Raw genomic sequence first — 12902 nt, forward strand, 5'->3', positions numbered from 1 at the left:
AAACCACAAGTAAAAAGAGAAACGGTCAGCTTCTGACAGGCAAGCAGAGCTTAAAGCCCAACCCCAGGAGCCAGGAGAGCAGCCGAGACACACACCACCTGCCGGCAGGAATGTGTCAGCCTCAGCCTGCCTCTGCAGCTACTGTACCTTCTTCTCTGGGGAGAACTTGAGGGGTTCTACGATGTACAGGTCCTCTTGATCCACTATAAGAAAGAGTACAAGAATTTACTAACGCTGCCGGCTCTAGAGCAAAGCCATTTTCAACACAACCACACGGAAAGTGAAGTTGGCACTAAAGAATTCCCGTCTGCTATCACGGCAGCTGGCAGTGACAGACACGGAAACTCCTGACAGGTTGTGCGCTGCTCCTATGGCCCAGAACACCCCTTGGGGAAAAGGGACAGGTGGCTGGCAGAAGTGGACTTCTCAAAAATATACCGTTAACAATATAACAGTGTTTAATGTGCAGCTAGAAGCACAGACAGATATTCAGACTGGCTTAAGAGCTGTCTGGTGTTCCCCCATTAGTGCTTTGTAAATCATTCTTCCAAGCCTAAGCAGCAGAGAAGACTAAAAAACCACCATTCTGAAAAAAAATAGTCTGATCTTTACTGCAATGTTCCCAAATCAAGTCAAATTTCCACCCAGTTTTATGCACAGTACAAAAAACTGAAGAAAGAATGCTCAATCTAGAAGCACGGCATCAACTGCAATAGTCAGTAGTTACTACACATATGATCGACGCCACTTTTGTTTTTGCACAATGATGATGGCCTAAGAAATCAAAATTCATTTGTCCTCAGTCTGATGTGAATACTCAAACAACCAGATCATTCAATCCTCTTAGCCGAACCAAGAGGAATGGGCTATCAGCTGCAGTAAGAAAAATTAAATTTGGATCCCTAAATATATGCCAAGTTTCAAGATTGGCCATTAGGACATCCAAATAGGGCATTCAGGCTTTCTGTGTCTGGCATTACGAAATACTACTCTGTATAAACTTCCTAGCTTTGTAGACTTGAGTACCTGCATCAACTGTTTCAACCAACAAGAAGGCCATACCTCTAGTAGCGTTCACCCTAGATTTAACATTTCAGCTTAATTTAGCACATTTCTGGGAGCATCTGGTAACATTCACGAACCACCTCATATAAAGAATGTTTAAGTAAACTACTACAATCCAGTGTACTTCAACATTAACCTATGATTTCCATTTTCATACACATGCAGTAAGACAGATTGTATAGTGTCAAGAGTAACACTAGAGATTAGCTGTATTATACATGTGAATAATACCTTCTTTACCAGATAGCTGAAAAGACTGTGATCTGACCAGTGGAAGAGAAGTTCTTCTTTTCAAATTCATATCATCATAGGAGGAAAAACATCTAAGAAACAAAACCCAAAAGATTTTATGCATGTTTTTCTCAAGACAATGCATTTTTCCATTAAAGAGCATCCTTGGCAGAAGGACAAAATCAGCATTTGCCCAGGTGCCCTAGGAAGCCTGGCAAACAGACACGGTAGTTACTATCTTTGTACTAAGCTACCAAGGCATGTTAAGTTCAGTAGCTCCAAAATGCTCCTATGAGACCACTACTGCAGAGCAGTAACTGCTTGATGCCCCAGTCCCAGGAGATTTAGGGAACATCAATAAAAGCTGCAAGAACAATTAAGCTTCAAGTGCAAATACGTTACCTTTTGGGGCTAGGGTAGTGATTACTTTTGGGAATTTTTGAGAAGTAATCTTCACAGAACTGAGACGTGCTTCTGCACCGCTGCACACAAACCACCAAGCCCAGAATGACACAGAGAACCAGCGAAATCACAAGGTAGGTTTGCCGATCAGAAACCTGAAAGAATTTGATATAGCTGTTAAAGACTAATGAACAATTCACTGATACTGTTACACTCTGCTTTCAACACCAGAACTTTAAAAGAACACAACTGTTCTTTTCAAGTCACCTTCTTGTTTTCCCTCTTATCACTAATGTTTAAACTGGAATAGTTTTTCCAGAAGTATGTTGGCCATATGGCATTCAAGGACTAACAGCTAAAGACCACTAGCTGATAATGCAGGACAAGATTCCGCTGACTGCAGCACCATCATTGATCAAATTGCTCAGACTAGTTGACTCAGGTGACTAGAACTGAGTTCAGGGAAAGTCATGCTCAAATTCCAGGATGCTTGTCTAACATAACCTGATCACCCACTGTCAGATCCTATTTAAAGCACAGCACTCATTAACAGGAGCTTAGCCAACCAGGCATCGAGGGAGCCCTACTAAGTGTTAGGAAACAGCTCAAGACACGTTCTTGGCAACACACACAAAAAAGTCATGTTTACAATATGGCTTGAAATCCCAGGCTAGAGAATGTAAACATTTGAAAGAACATGTTCCTAATATTGTTGCCAAGGTTCCCTTTATCTCCAAAGATCACAATAGCCAGAGAAGAAAAGAGAAGGGGGTTTTAGCCATGCTAGTCTGCCACTCAATAGCAAAAAGCACAGCCCTCCACACGCTTGTCTGTTGTCACAGCCCAGTTTCAACAGTGTTCAGTACACTCTCACACATCTTCTGTTGCAAGACTATTGGTGTTCAAGTGGGCAGTGTAAGTGCTGGACACTGTAAAGCATCCCATTCTACTGAAGATGGAGAACATAAAGCCATCCGATACAACTGGTCACATAATACATCAAATGGCAGTAAAGTTCTTGAAGCATAAAATTTACCATTCCCCAGCTGCATGTTTCAAACACTGAGTGCAACAAATCCTATTACTGCCACTTTGAAGTCAGTGCTTAGTCTAATTAAAAGCCATTTTACAGAGCAGTATCAACTCCAACACACTACAGAAAGCTGGACTGAGTATCTGAGCTTAAGTTCTATCTTTTATCACAAGATCAGATTACAATCACAGGACTAGTAGGGCTCTACTAAAAACCTATTACATCAAGTCCGCTGTGCACCAGACAGCTCGAACTACTCAGCTGTTCCTCCCGTCCCTTGGCCAACTGCTAAAGCAGGAACTGGAAGCAACAACTACTGACCCAAATGAAAAGCTTCACTTAAAAAGCCCAGGCCTCTTCAAACTGAGATATGTTTATGTATCTGTTTCCTTTGCTTGAGTTCTTGTGCCATATTACTGATTTATAATTACCTCACGTTTTAATTCCGCCACGGTTGTTGACAGATTGGAAACTAGCTGCGTCATGTTGGTGAGCTGAGCCTGTAACAGCTGGATCGCTTCTGTTTGCCGCTGATCCTGTATTAAGGAGAGTCATGCCCATGCTGTTTAGTTGTCAGGATTCTGCTACCACGGACTTTTACTTGCACAACATTAGCATTCTGTCCAACACAGCCAGGCACGATGTAGCCACATGATCCATTTAGCACACTTTTCAAACGCAACTTCCACTTATCATTTGAAACTGTTTATACAGCATTAGTCATATAAACACTTCAAAACATCAGCATTTTTACGTATAAAGCAATGTTTTGTAACGTTATGCCTAGTGCATTTCACTGCAGTCACTACTATCTTTATGAAAGGCAGAAGAAATAGCCAGCTGCATGCAGGCTATCAGGAAGCCAAGTACCATCGTGTCAGAAAACGTGTGCAGATGACTAGGCAAAGCTGAAATCTAAAAGCTGAAATCTGGCTTCTGTTCTGGGCTCAGGTGGGCAGATGCCCAGTAAGAGGGGCCCAAGGCAGCCAGAAATAAGCCCTTTGCAGCTATCATTTCCTGGAGGAAGTCCTAACAAGATCCTTAATCTTACAAGGAATTGAGAAAGGTGCGAAGAGCATAAGAGAGGCATTTGATAATATTTAAGACATGCAAAAAAGAGCATGCGTGTGATTTCAGGGAATTTGTGATTTTCTTTGCTTTTGACAAATGAGCTAACTACATGCCTGGGATTATACTTCAGAAATGTTCAGTGTTTGGGATTAAGCTTGCTAAGACATGCACAATTGCTTTTGTGATTATTCAGCACACAGCTCATGCTATATTTGACAGCTGCTCAGGAAAGCTAGGACAGTAGTTCAAGGGAAAAAACAACAAAACCTTCTCTTTCATGTCCCACATTCTTTAATGACATTTCAGAGAAGGAACTAAAACTTCTGCTATATGTGCCCCCCTTTGAATTGCAAATTTGACATGCCATTACCACTCCCTCCCCCTTTCTGGAGGTTAGGTCTCTCTCCAGCAACATCAGAGTAATTGCCTATCTATATTTTAAACCAGAGCTGCAAAACCCAACAAAGCTTCCAAAAACAGGTTTTGAGTGTAGCTACAACCAAGAAACAAGGGTTGGAAGTGACATGGGTAACTTCCACTGACAAATATATTTAAGACTTTTAGCCATTAACAGCTGACAACTGACACACTGAAAAACAAGCGGGAAAGGGCTTTATTTTAAAAGAGACTGGGAGCATGTCTGCAAAGTTTTATTACAGAGAAAATGATTGGGAAGCAAGGAATGGACTTGCTTTTAAAAGGCAGACACACAGATAAGAAAAACACCTTCAGTAAAAAAAACTACGTCCTAGCAACTTTCTTTAAAGTAGTCTTTCTTATTTAGGAAAACATGTAAGTACTTCAACAAGCCATACCTGCTCTTCTGCTATTCTTGAGGTGTTCTGAAGTTTTATTATCGTTTTATTGAAAGCCTTCTGCATTTCTTCCATTTGCTTTCGGTACCTAAAACAAAAACAGCACAAAGATCTGAAATGCTAGTTCATAAAACTCACAGCACTAAACTTGTCTTCAGAACACACCACTATGCAAGGAGAAATCTCTCATTTGTCCAAAACAGCTTTATTTAAACTTCAAGTGGTGTTCCTTTTCTAGTTTCAGACGTAGAACAGGGACACTTCATTCTACCTTGGGTGGTTTTGTTCTAAGCTTAAGGTCAAAGATAATTTCGGCACCTTAGAACTGAGTGCTCATTTACTGGTATTCACTATGGAGCAGATTCACTCTGCAAAACACTCACTGCCAAGACAGCACAAGAGTAAATGTAACAGAGATCTTCCTTGGAACCAGTTCTTAAATAGGTACATTTCCCGGTTGTCCTATGGCTGAGGATCACCACAGTTGAAACACCAATATACGTGCATCCCTCATATAAAGTTCTGAGTTCCCCCTCCATGCTCCCTTCAACAGGAGTCATTACACAGCAGTTTATGTGGAAGCAACCAACTGAGTAGCCCAGTGAAGAAGGCACTGTAGGTGTGTGTCACTCAATTTAACAGCAACAGGAGGATGTGCACTTTTGCTGAAGTGATTACAGAGAGGCTAAGTGTTTGCAGCACTCAATCCTTAAGAAAAAAAGCCCCAAAACATAGCAGTACAAGAATAAATCAACAAAATAAAATGTTGACTGTAGCTGAAAACACAGAAAGAGAACCCTAGCTAACCACACATGTCTAGGTCTCCGGTAGCTTCTCAGGATTCGGTACTTTTCCTCAATTTTCCACAAAGCTCTCCCCACTGCATTACCTTCCATACATTCCTTTGCATACCTGTGTAATTCCTTTGCACAGTTGGCTAAAATCATGTCTATGTACAGTACCTTTTTCCCATCCTTCCTCAGGCTTACCTCTGACTCAGTTCTTCTAAATAACGGCTGCTGAGAGACATATTTACTTCCAAGGCTTTAATTCGATTGTTGAGGCGCATGAAGACGGACTCCTTTTGATTAGATCCATGAACGAGGTTTCCATTAGCGTAGCCTAGATCTGTTGAATTCTGCAACTCAGCATAGAAGTCTGTAGCTGTTCTCTGTGGTCCCCCAGAGACCGGAATTGACATAAAAGCTTCTTCAGTTGCCTGATCATCCTCCTTTGTTTCAGATACAGCGGACTCAACAGGAGACACGACAGGTTTCTGCACTTCTGGAGTGATTTCCTTCCCTTCCCCAGCATCACCGGCTAACATGCCCACTGTATGTTCAGGCTGCAGAACAGTCTCTGTAGGCTTTGAGATCACTGGAGCAGCAACAGTCTCTCTTGTGCTCATCTCCTTTACTTCAGTGAGCACACTGGTTTCAGAAACTACAGGGGTTTCTTCTGCAGCAGAGCTCTCAATCCTCTCTGTTTCTGCACTCATCTCAGCTGTATCCACTGGGGGAGTGCCCCTTGGTGCCATCTGGCCCAAGTCTTCTTTAGCAGGCTCCAGCACCATCTCTGTTGTTGGCAATGGCTTAACTTCAGAGGTAACTTCGAGGAGGAGGGACTGAGAGACAGTTTGAGGATGGCTTGGTTCCAATTCAATAGCATCTGTGGTCTCATTACTGACCTCCTCATGGACCACACTGCTGAAGTCAACTGCAGCAGTAGATCCAGGCAGCCTCTCAACTTTGCTCTCTAATTGCTCAGGCAGAGGCTCATCTATTGACACGTGCACAGATTCAGTCAGAACTGCCTGCGGCTGCTGAGCATGAGCAGAGTAATCTTGTTTATGTTTACCTTCAGTCTTGGTACGCCGCCGATGGATGGCTGCTGTAAGCGAACACCATTTAAACAGATATTCTGAGAAAGTAGAAATGCAACATGCTGTTCTCAAGTCAGGGCAATATTTGTCTGTCTCAAGTTCAAACCATGCCGATGCTTCTTCTTCCTGATCATCACTGGGCAGCAAGGTTACTGTTGACTGGCTTACGTCTTCTTCGTACTCTTGTACTAGCTGAACAATTGGACTTTCTTTTGTCAAATCCACATTTAATTGCTCTTTATCTATCTGTGGAATATCTGTAGTAATAAGTCTACAAGAAGAAGGTTAAAGACAGGATGTTACTTCAACAGGTTTACATGCTTACTCTAGAAGATTGCAGAAGTAGGGTACTTTAGAAAATTCACCAAGTTATGACCAAAGGCCAGTTTGGATGCAGTCACAAATCATAAGTTTTTTTTCTACTATATTTCCATCCTGGTTTTCAACCAATTTATTTCAACCCTAGCTTCGGAAACAGCAAGACCTTCCCAATCAGGTATGTCCCGTTATCCTGTAAAGGGGTTGCCAGTTCAAATACCACTAATCTATTTATTTTTAATACACAGCAAACATTTTACTCTTCTATTCCAGCCTCCAAATGCAAGAATCAAAGTCTTCCATCTGACCTTCCTTGGTCTCTAATGAAACATAAAACCACTATACGCAGCACCAGTCATGTCTTAATATCTATGAGCTAGAGTCTCAGCTTTAAGCAGCCAAATCAATTCTAAACAACTCATCACCTAAAAAAAAAAAAAAGGCACAGATTTCATACATACAACTCCCCCTCCCCACCCAATTCCATACCTTCGCATATGTGCTTTCATTAAAGACAGCCTAGCAAAAAATATAAGCTTCAAAAACAGTTTTTAAATTTCAGCTATATAGCTTACATTCCTAATTCACCTTCCTTGCAGGAGACAACCTGCAAAACCTCAAACAATATTAAGGCAGCAGCCATCCAAGAAATCTGCAAGAGCCACAAAGAACGAAATGCTCCTCTTACTTCTTCCAAACAAACTAATATAAACTATTGGAAACATTAGTGATGCATTTGGACATTTTGTCAAGTGTTAAAACATAATGAAAGAGCTACAAGTAGTAACTAAAGCAATAAATTTCCCTGGTTAGTAACTTCCCATACTTCTCCAAATGCTTTCATTTTTACTTGTTTAAGGCAGTGTGCTGTATCAGAGCATTCTACTCCCAAACATTCCAGACTGGTACGTGCTAATCTCTGCTAGGAGAACACTCAAAAATACACCAATTGCTTACTCTGGTGAAGGAACAGGAGTCGGTTCAGGCAGTCTTGGTGCAGCTGTTGAAGTTGCAGGGGTGGCAGTGACATTTTCAGATATGCTTTTGTTCCCTGTTGCAGGATGGAAGAAGAATTAGGACAAAGATTCAAGAACCATGTTTATTTTCCATGATTTTGGGGTGGGGCATTAGATGTTAACTCTAACAAAGCAACAACTGCAGGTGTCATTAAAGTTCCAGTTATTTGAAAACACTAACAACAGTTTAACTATCAGATGTTATGGACAGCCTCAGAATATTTCCAGGAAGAAGGAGTTAGACTCTACAACTAAAGCTGCATAACAGAGTAAAGGTCTCATCAGAATATAGCTGAGCAAACATATGGTATATTCGTATCAGTTCCTTTCTTGGCAGATTCAACTTCTTCACTCCATGGTTTGCAGTCAATAGGATAAGTATTTTACAGCACTGATGATGTAATGCCATAAAGATGGTGAAGAAAAATCATTTCAACGCAGACCATCAAGCTCCTCACAATTAAAACAAGCAAACAAAAAAAAAAGCAAAGAGGAATAAGACTTTCTAGAATGCTTTTAACCTAAAAATAAATACCTTCAGCTTCAGAATTCTCTTCAGTTTTGGCTCCAAGCATATTAGCAGCAATGTTCACCATACTGAGGATAGCATCTGAAATGGAAACCAACTGATGATGAGGACAAATTCAGAGGGCTCAAAGATCATACCATCCAACAATCTGCTATTATGTAACACTTGCCTGAAATTAATCACATTATACATTTAAAAAAAGTCATTCTAATTATAAGAAATGCATCCATTTCTTTTAAAGGATAAGAGATTTCTGTTTATAAGTCAGAAGTTTGTATTTGAAAATCAGTATCTAATACCAGTCACAGTCTTTCTTCAGTCAGCTTCTAGGCAGTTAAAATACAGTTTACGTGGGAAATGGGACACACAACCGCTGAAGAAAATCTCAGTACACAGTACCACTTTGTTTAGGCATTCAGGCAGAGCTGTCTGGAGCAGCTCACCAAAACCTCCCCCAGTAATTCCAAATAGCTGCCAATGCACGCGTCAGTACACATCTCTAAACGCTGCCTTAGACTGTGCTCTAAATGTAGTTTTTCTACATTAGCTTTGGCAACTCCTGCAGAAAGGAATCATCTGGCCTCCCTCACAGAACAAATGCAACAATTTGCCAACCACATCAGCTGCACCAAGCCTGAACCATTCAGTGAGACTTTCTAACACCAAAGACAAGAAGTGGGAGGAAACTCTCACTGACCATCAGCCCATTCAAACCAGGGAACGGTGAAACAGACAACTGTTCAAGCAAAGACTGTGAACCACTGAGGGAAGCCCTGACTCAGGTACTTTGAGCTTTAACACTCAAACTGAGGAACTCTACTGAAGACAGGTCAGGTCATTTGTCATGACAGCATTCAAGGAATGAGTCAAGAAATGTCATTTGCTATATGTACAAGACAAGAATTCCTCCTTTAAAGACAAAATGCCCACAGCAGGACAAACAAAAGAATAAATATTCATTAATACTAGGCTGAGCTGACTTTGTTGGTGTGCAAACCTTATTAATCCTGAATCAGACTTCCAACTCTGATGCTGCTGCAACATAACAATTCCAAGTTTTTGGGGATTTGAAGAAAACTTACACTTCAACATTCAAGGAACAGATCACCATCAAGATCAATCAAGGCAAATGGGAGAAAACAGTAACACACATCCACTGATCTGGATTACCTTCTCCAAAGTAGAACAGTATTTTCCCTCATAAAAAAAGTCACAAAACTAGATGCAAAGAGTCTGCTCTATATAGGCATATATAACATAGCTAACATGTAGGCTTATTTAGAAAGTGAAAAACAGTGAAAGAGCACCTTACTATAAACACACCAAAGTTGGCCCTACATTGCTCATTCCTCCCACACCCACCAACATACAGCCATTTATGTTATATGGATAAGGTCAAATTTACAGAAGGGCATTTCAGAAGTTCTGACAAAATTCTTTGATTTCACAAAGCTTTGTTGAGTCTCAGCGTTGCCCTCCCTCCAGAATGGGTCAGAAACCATGTTCCTGAATTACATTATTTACCTGGGATTTTACTCTTTGAAAAGTAACAATCTGAAGTTGTTAAACTTGAAGTATCATTTCTTATTATTGACGGAGAAGCAAGAAAAGAGAGGGGGAATTGAAGGTTGGTATAGAAGCCTGCCAGTCTGTGAGATGGCTAGGAGAGCAGAGAACTACCCACACAGGCTAAATCAGCAAAATGTTTCTTGAATTGATGTACATGAAGCTCATTATCCCCCTCCCCTGAGGTCCCTCTCCCTCATTGTGCTATCAGTCACTATTTAAGACAGACAATCCAAAACGGAATTCTGTCTCATTTGTTCTAACACACACAAGCCCCCCAAAACAATACTCTCAAACACAGTATGCCTTCAAAAAAAAGGAACATATTATGGAGAAAAAAGGTCTCAAAACTAAGATCTACCAGCCAGGATTAAATAATTACCACTGCAATGTCTTAGTGCCCAGCTGTGCTGATAAAGTACTAACAATGAAGTTTCAAATCTTTTCATTGCTGTTTTAAGTACACTTAAAAAACACACAGAGAATCATTTTTTTTTCAGACATTGAAAAATATCTTACAATACTGCACTTGGGGACAGAATATCAATATGCCTCAGGTTGTCTTGAAATTTGGATTTGGGCCACAAACCAAAGATAAGCAGTGTCACGCAAGAATATCCTGCTTTCTCTCATGTGCGAGAGGCTAACATTTAGAAATAAACTGCCTTTTCCACTACCTATTGCCCCATTCAAAACCATGCTAAGCTGTGCAATATGCATAGCCATGACCTTTTTAAGGGACAACTATGTTCTAGGAGACGGTTGTGAAGAACCCTGCAGCTCTCACACACTACAGACTGTAAGGAAAGCCTGAGAACTTAAGGTTGCAGTCTAGAATCTGAACAACATTCATTTTGAATGCAAATCTACACAAAAGTAACAGATCTTCATTATTTGGGCCAGAAGGAAGAGCGGCATAGTGTAGGGTGTCTGGCAGCTGATATTATCCTAAATAAATTAGGAGTTAAGAATACCATTAAAACTGAATATTCAAGTATACTTGGCCAAACAAAACCCACATCTGGAAGTTTTCCAAAAGGGAAAAGTGACAAGAGACAGCCAAGAATCAGAATCAGAGCTCTGGTTCTTCTCCTCTTTTCCTTCACTTAGAATCAGAATCATTAAGGTTGGAAAAGACCTTCAAGATCACCTGGTCCAACCATCACTCCACTACTACTGTCACCCATTTCTCTCTATATAGCTCAAAATTGCAATGTAGCAAAGTCTCTATCAGTTCTGTCAAAAAAACACACAGTACTCACGGAAGACACAAAAGCTACAATATTTACACAAACTTCTCAGAAAGTGTTCTCCATCCCTTCCACTCAGGCTGTAGGAAGTAAATCTTTATATTGCTTCCTATAAATAAAGCACCTTATTTATGCCTGGATTTCCAAGTTTCACAACTAATTACGGTTCTACTGCATATTAATGCTGAATGTTTATAGCCCTATGTAAAATTCAGATTGTTTTAGGTGCTCAGGATCCTTAGTCACAGAAAGCAAGGTTTCTGAAAAAAATATCTAAAAGTTCTGGTTTTAGAGTATTTTATGATAATCCATTTTCAAATTGCTACTGTTCACTCCTACACAATTAAATAGGAATCACAACAAATCGCTTCAGTAAGAAAATCAGGAAGTCATAACTGTTGCATAAGGAAGTGTCATTCCAATGTCAAACAGCTCACTTATTTCAGCACAGCATTTTTCTACCAAGTCATACTCACTTGTAGCAGAACCAAGGAGATTTTTTGAAGATTTTTCTTCCCCTGTATTGTAATCCAACAGATAATCTATGAATAAAGAAGAATATTTATGACTATCACAATTAAATGTCACAAACAATCAAAATAAACCTCAAGATTTAACATGTCATTCAACACTGTCAGTTTGACAGCGTAAAAATAAAGCTACAGAAATAGAGTTAAAGGTCAGAAATGACATACTGAAGTATCGAGCTCAATGCAGTGAGAAATACGAAGAGATTCAGAGTTCAAGCTTCAGTTTCCCCTGGATTCACCAACAGCTAACTGGGCTTAGTACAGGCCTCTCCCCCATCTTCCACATGAGGGCTGTAGGATGAGGGGAAGGTGTTTTCACACATCTTTTATGAAGCCTGCCAGCCAACTAAGCCCTTTCCAATTGTTTGCAGCATTGATGGTCCAAACAATCCTAGGGAAAAGGCTATGGACACTACTCTGATTGTTTTAGTTATCCTTCACTACTCTCAGTACATGAAGGTGTTATTGACTAGCCTGACAAATAAGATTAAGACATTACTAGTGTTTTAAAATAATCCTCCAAAGAGTTACTAACAGTTTAAAATTTAAAAGGATGCTTGGATAAGCCCAGAAATGCTTAACATCAAACAAGACAACGTAAATTGAACAGTCAAATCATTTAACATACACAGGAGACAAGTCAACAGTCTTGCATAAGGTATGCCAAAACAACAAAGCAAAAAACAGAAGTTATTGCCTACCATAATCTTCATCAAAGAGTTCTTGTCGTTCAGACTGATACTGAGAATCAGCTATTTCTTCATATTCCTCAACCATGCTAGTACCAAATACCCTGCAAACAGTTTTAAAAAACAAAAATCAAGCATTTGTCTATTAGCCATGCAATTACCTGACATGACTGATGATTAGATAAGCAACGGTAACATCATGTGGTATGGAACAAACAAATCAGATAAGCAATAGTTACCTTCAGTTAGCCAAGACCAAGCAGCAGATACGCTGCCAGGTAAGTTTCTCAAACTCCTATCCAGTCTGTTGCATGTTCTCAAGTGCTGCTCCAAACCAAGATCCTGTTTTAAGTTCTAACGATTCCAAAGAGGTCTGCTCTCCTTTTCAACTTGAGCTCATATCTAGATGTTCTCATCTCAAGTGCCCCACAAGCTCTTAAATCTCCTCAGCTTGACCTTCGACAAACTTTAAGTCCTGACTACCTGATTTTGCACACTATGTTCT

General features: G+C 40.3%; 1 protein-coding gene across 6 annotated transcripts in view; it reads right to left on the reverse strand.

The window, feature by feature from the left end:
- Window positions 1-12902, reverse strand: part of SUCO (SUN domain containing ossification factor) — a 40391-nt gene that overhangs the window by 1954 nt on the left and 25535 nt on the right. For 3 of the 6 annotated variants that reach the window (XM_038182929.2, XM_027462738.3, XM_038182927.2), the window contains 10 exons: window positions 12410-12501; window positions 11655-11720; window positions 8369-8443; window positions 7775-7868; window positions 5607-6770; window positions 4618-4705; window positions 3163-3267; window positions 1699-1853; window positions 1297-1388; window positions 148-203 (listed from right to left, as the gene is read on the reverse strand). In XM_038182929.2, the coding sequence (XP_038038857.2) occupies window positions 148-203; window positions 1297-1388; window positions 1699-1853; window positions 3163-3267; window positions 4618-4705; window positions 5607-6770; window positions 7775-7868; window positions 8369-8443; window positions 11655-11720; window positions 12410-12501 (1987 nt within the window). Of the gene's footprint in view, window positions 1-95; window positions 204-1296; window positions 1389-1698; window positions 1854-3162; window positions 3268-4617; window positions 4706-5606; window positions 6771-7774; window positions 7869-8368; window positions 8444-11654; window positions 11721-12409; window positions 12502-12902 lie in introns of all 6 variants that reach the window. The other 3 variants (XM_038182928.2, XM_038182931.2, XM_038182930.2) reach the window with 3 other exon arrangements.

Source organism: Anas platyrhynchos, chromosome 8, assembly GCF_047663525.1.
Source record: "Anas platyrhynchos isolate ZD024472 breed Pekin duck chromosome 8, IASCAAS_PekinDuck_T2T, whole genome shotgun sequence".
Taxonomy (NCBI): domain Eukaryota; kingdom Metazoa; phylum Chordata; class Aves; order Anseriformes; family Anatidae; genus Anas; species Anas platyrhynchos.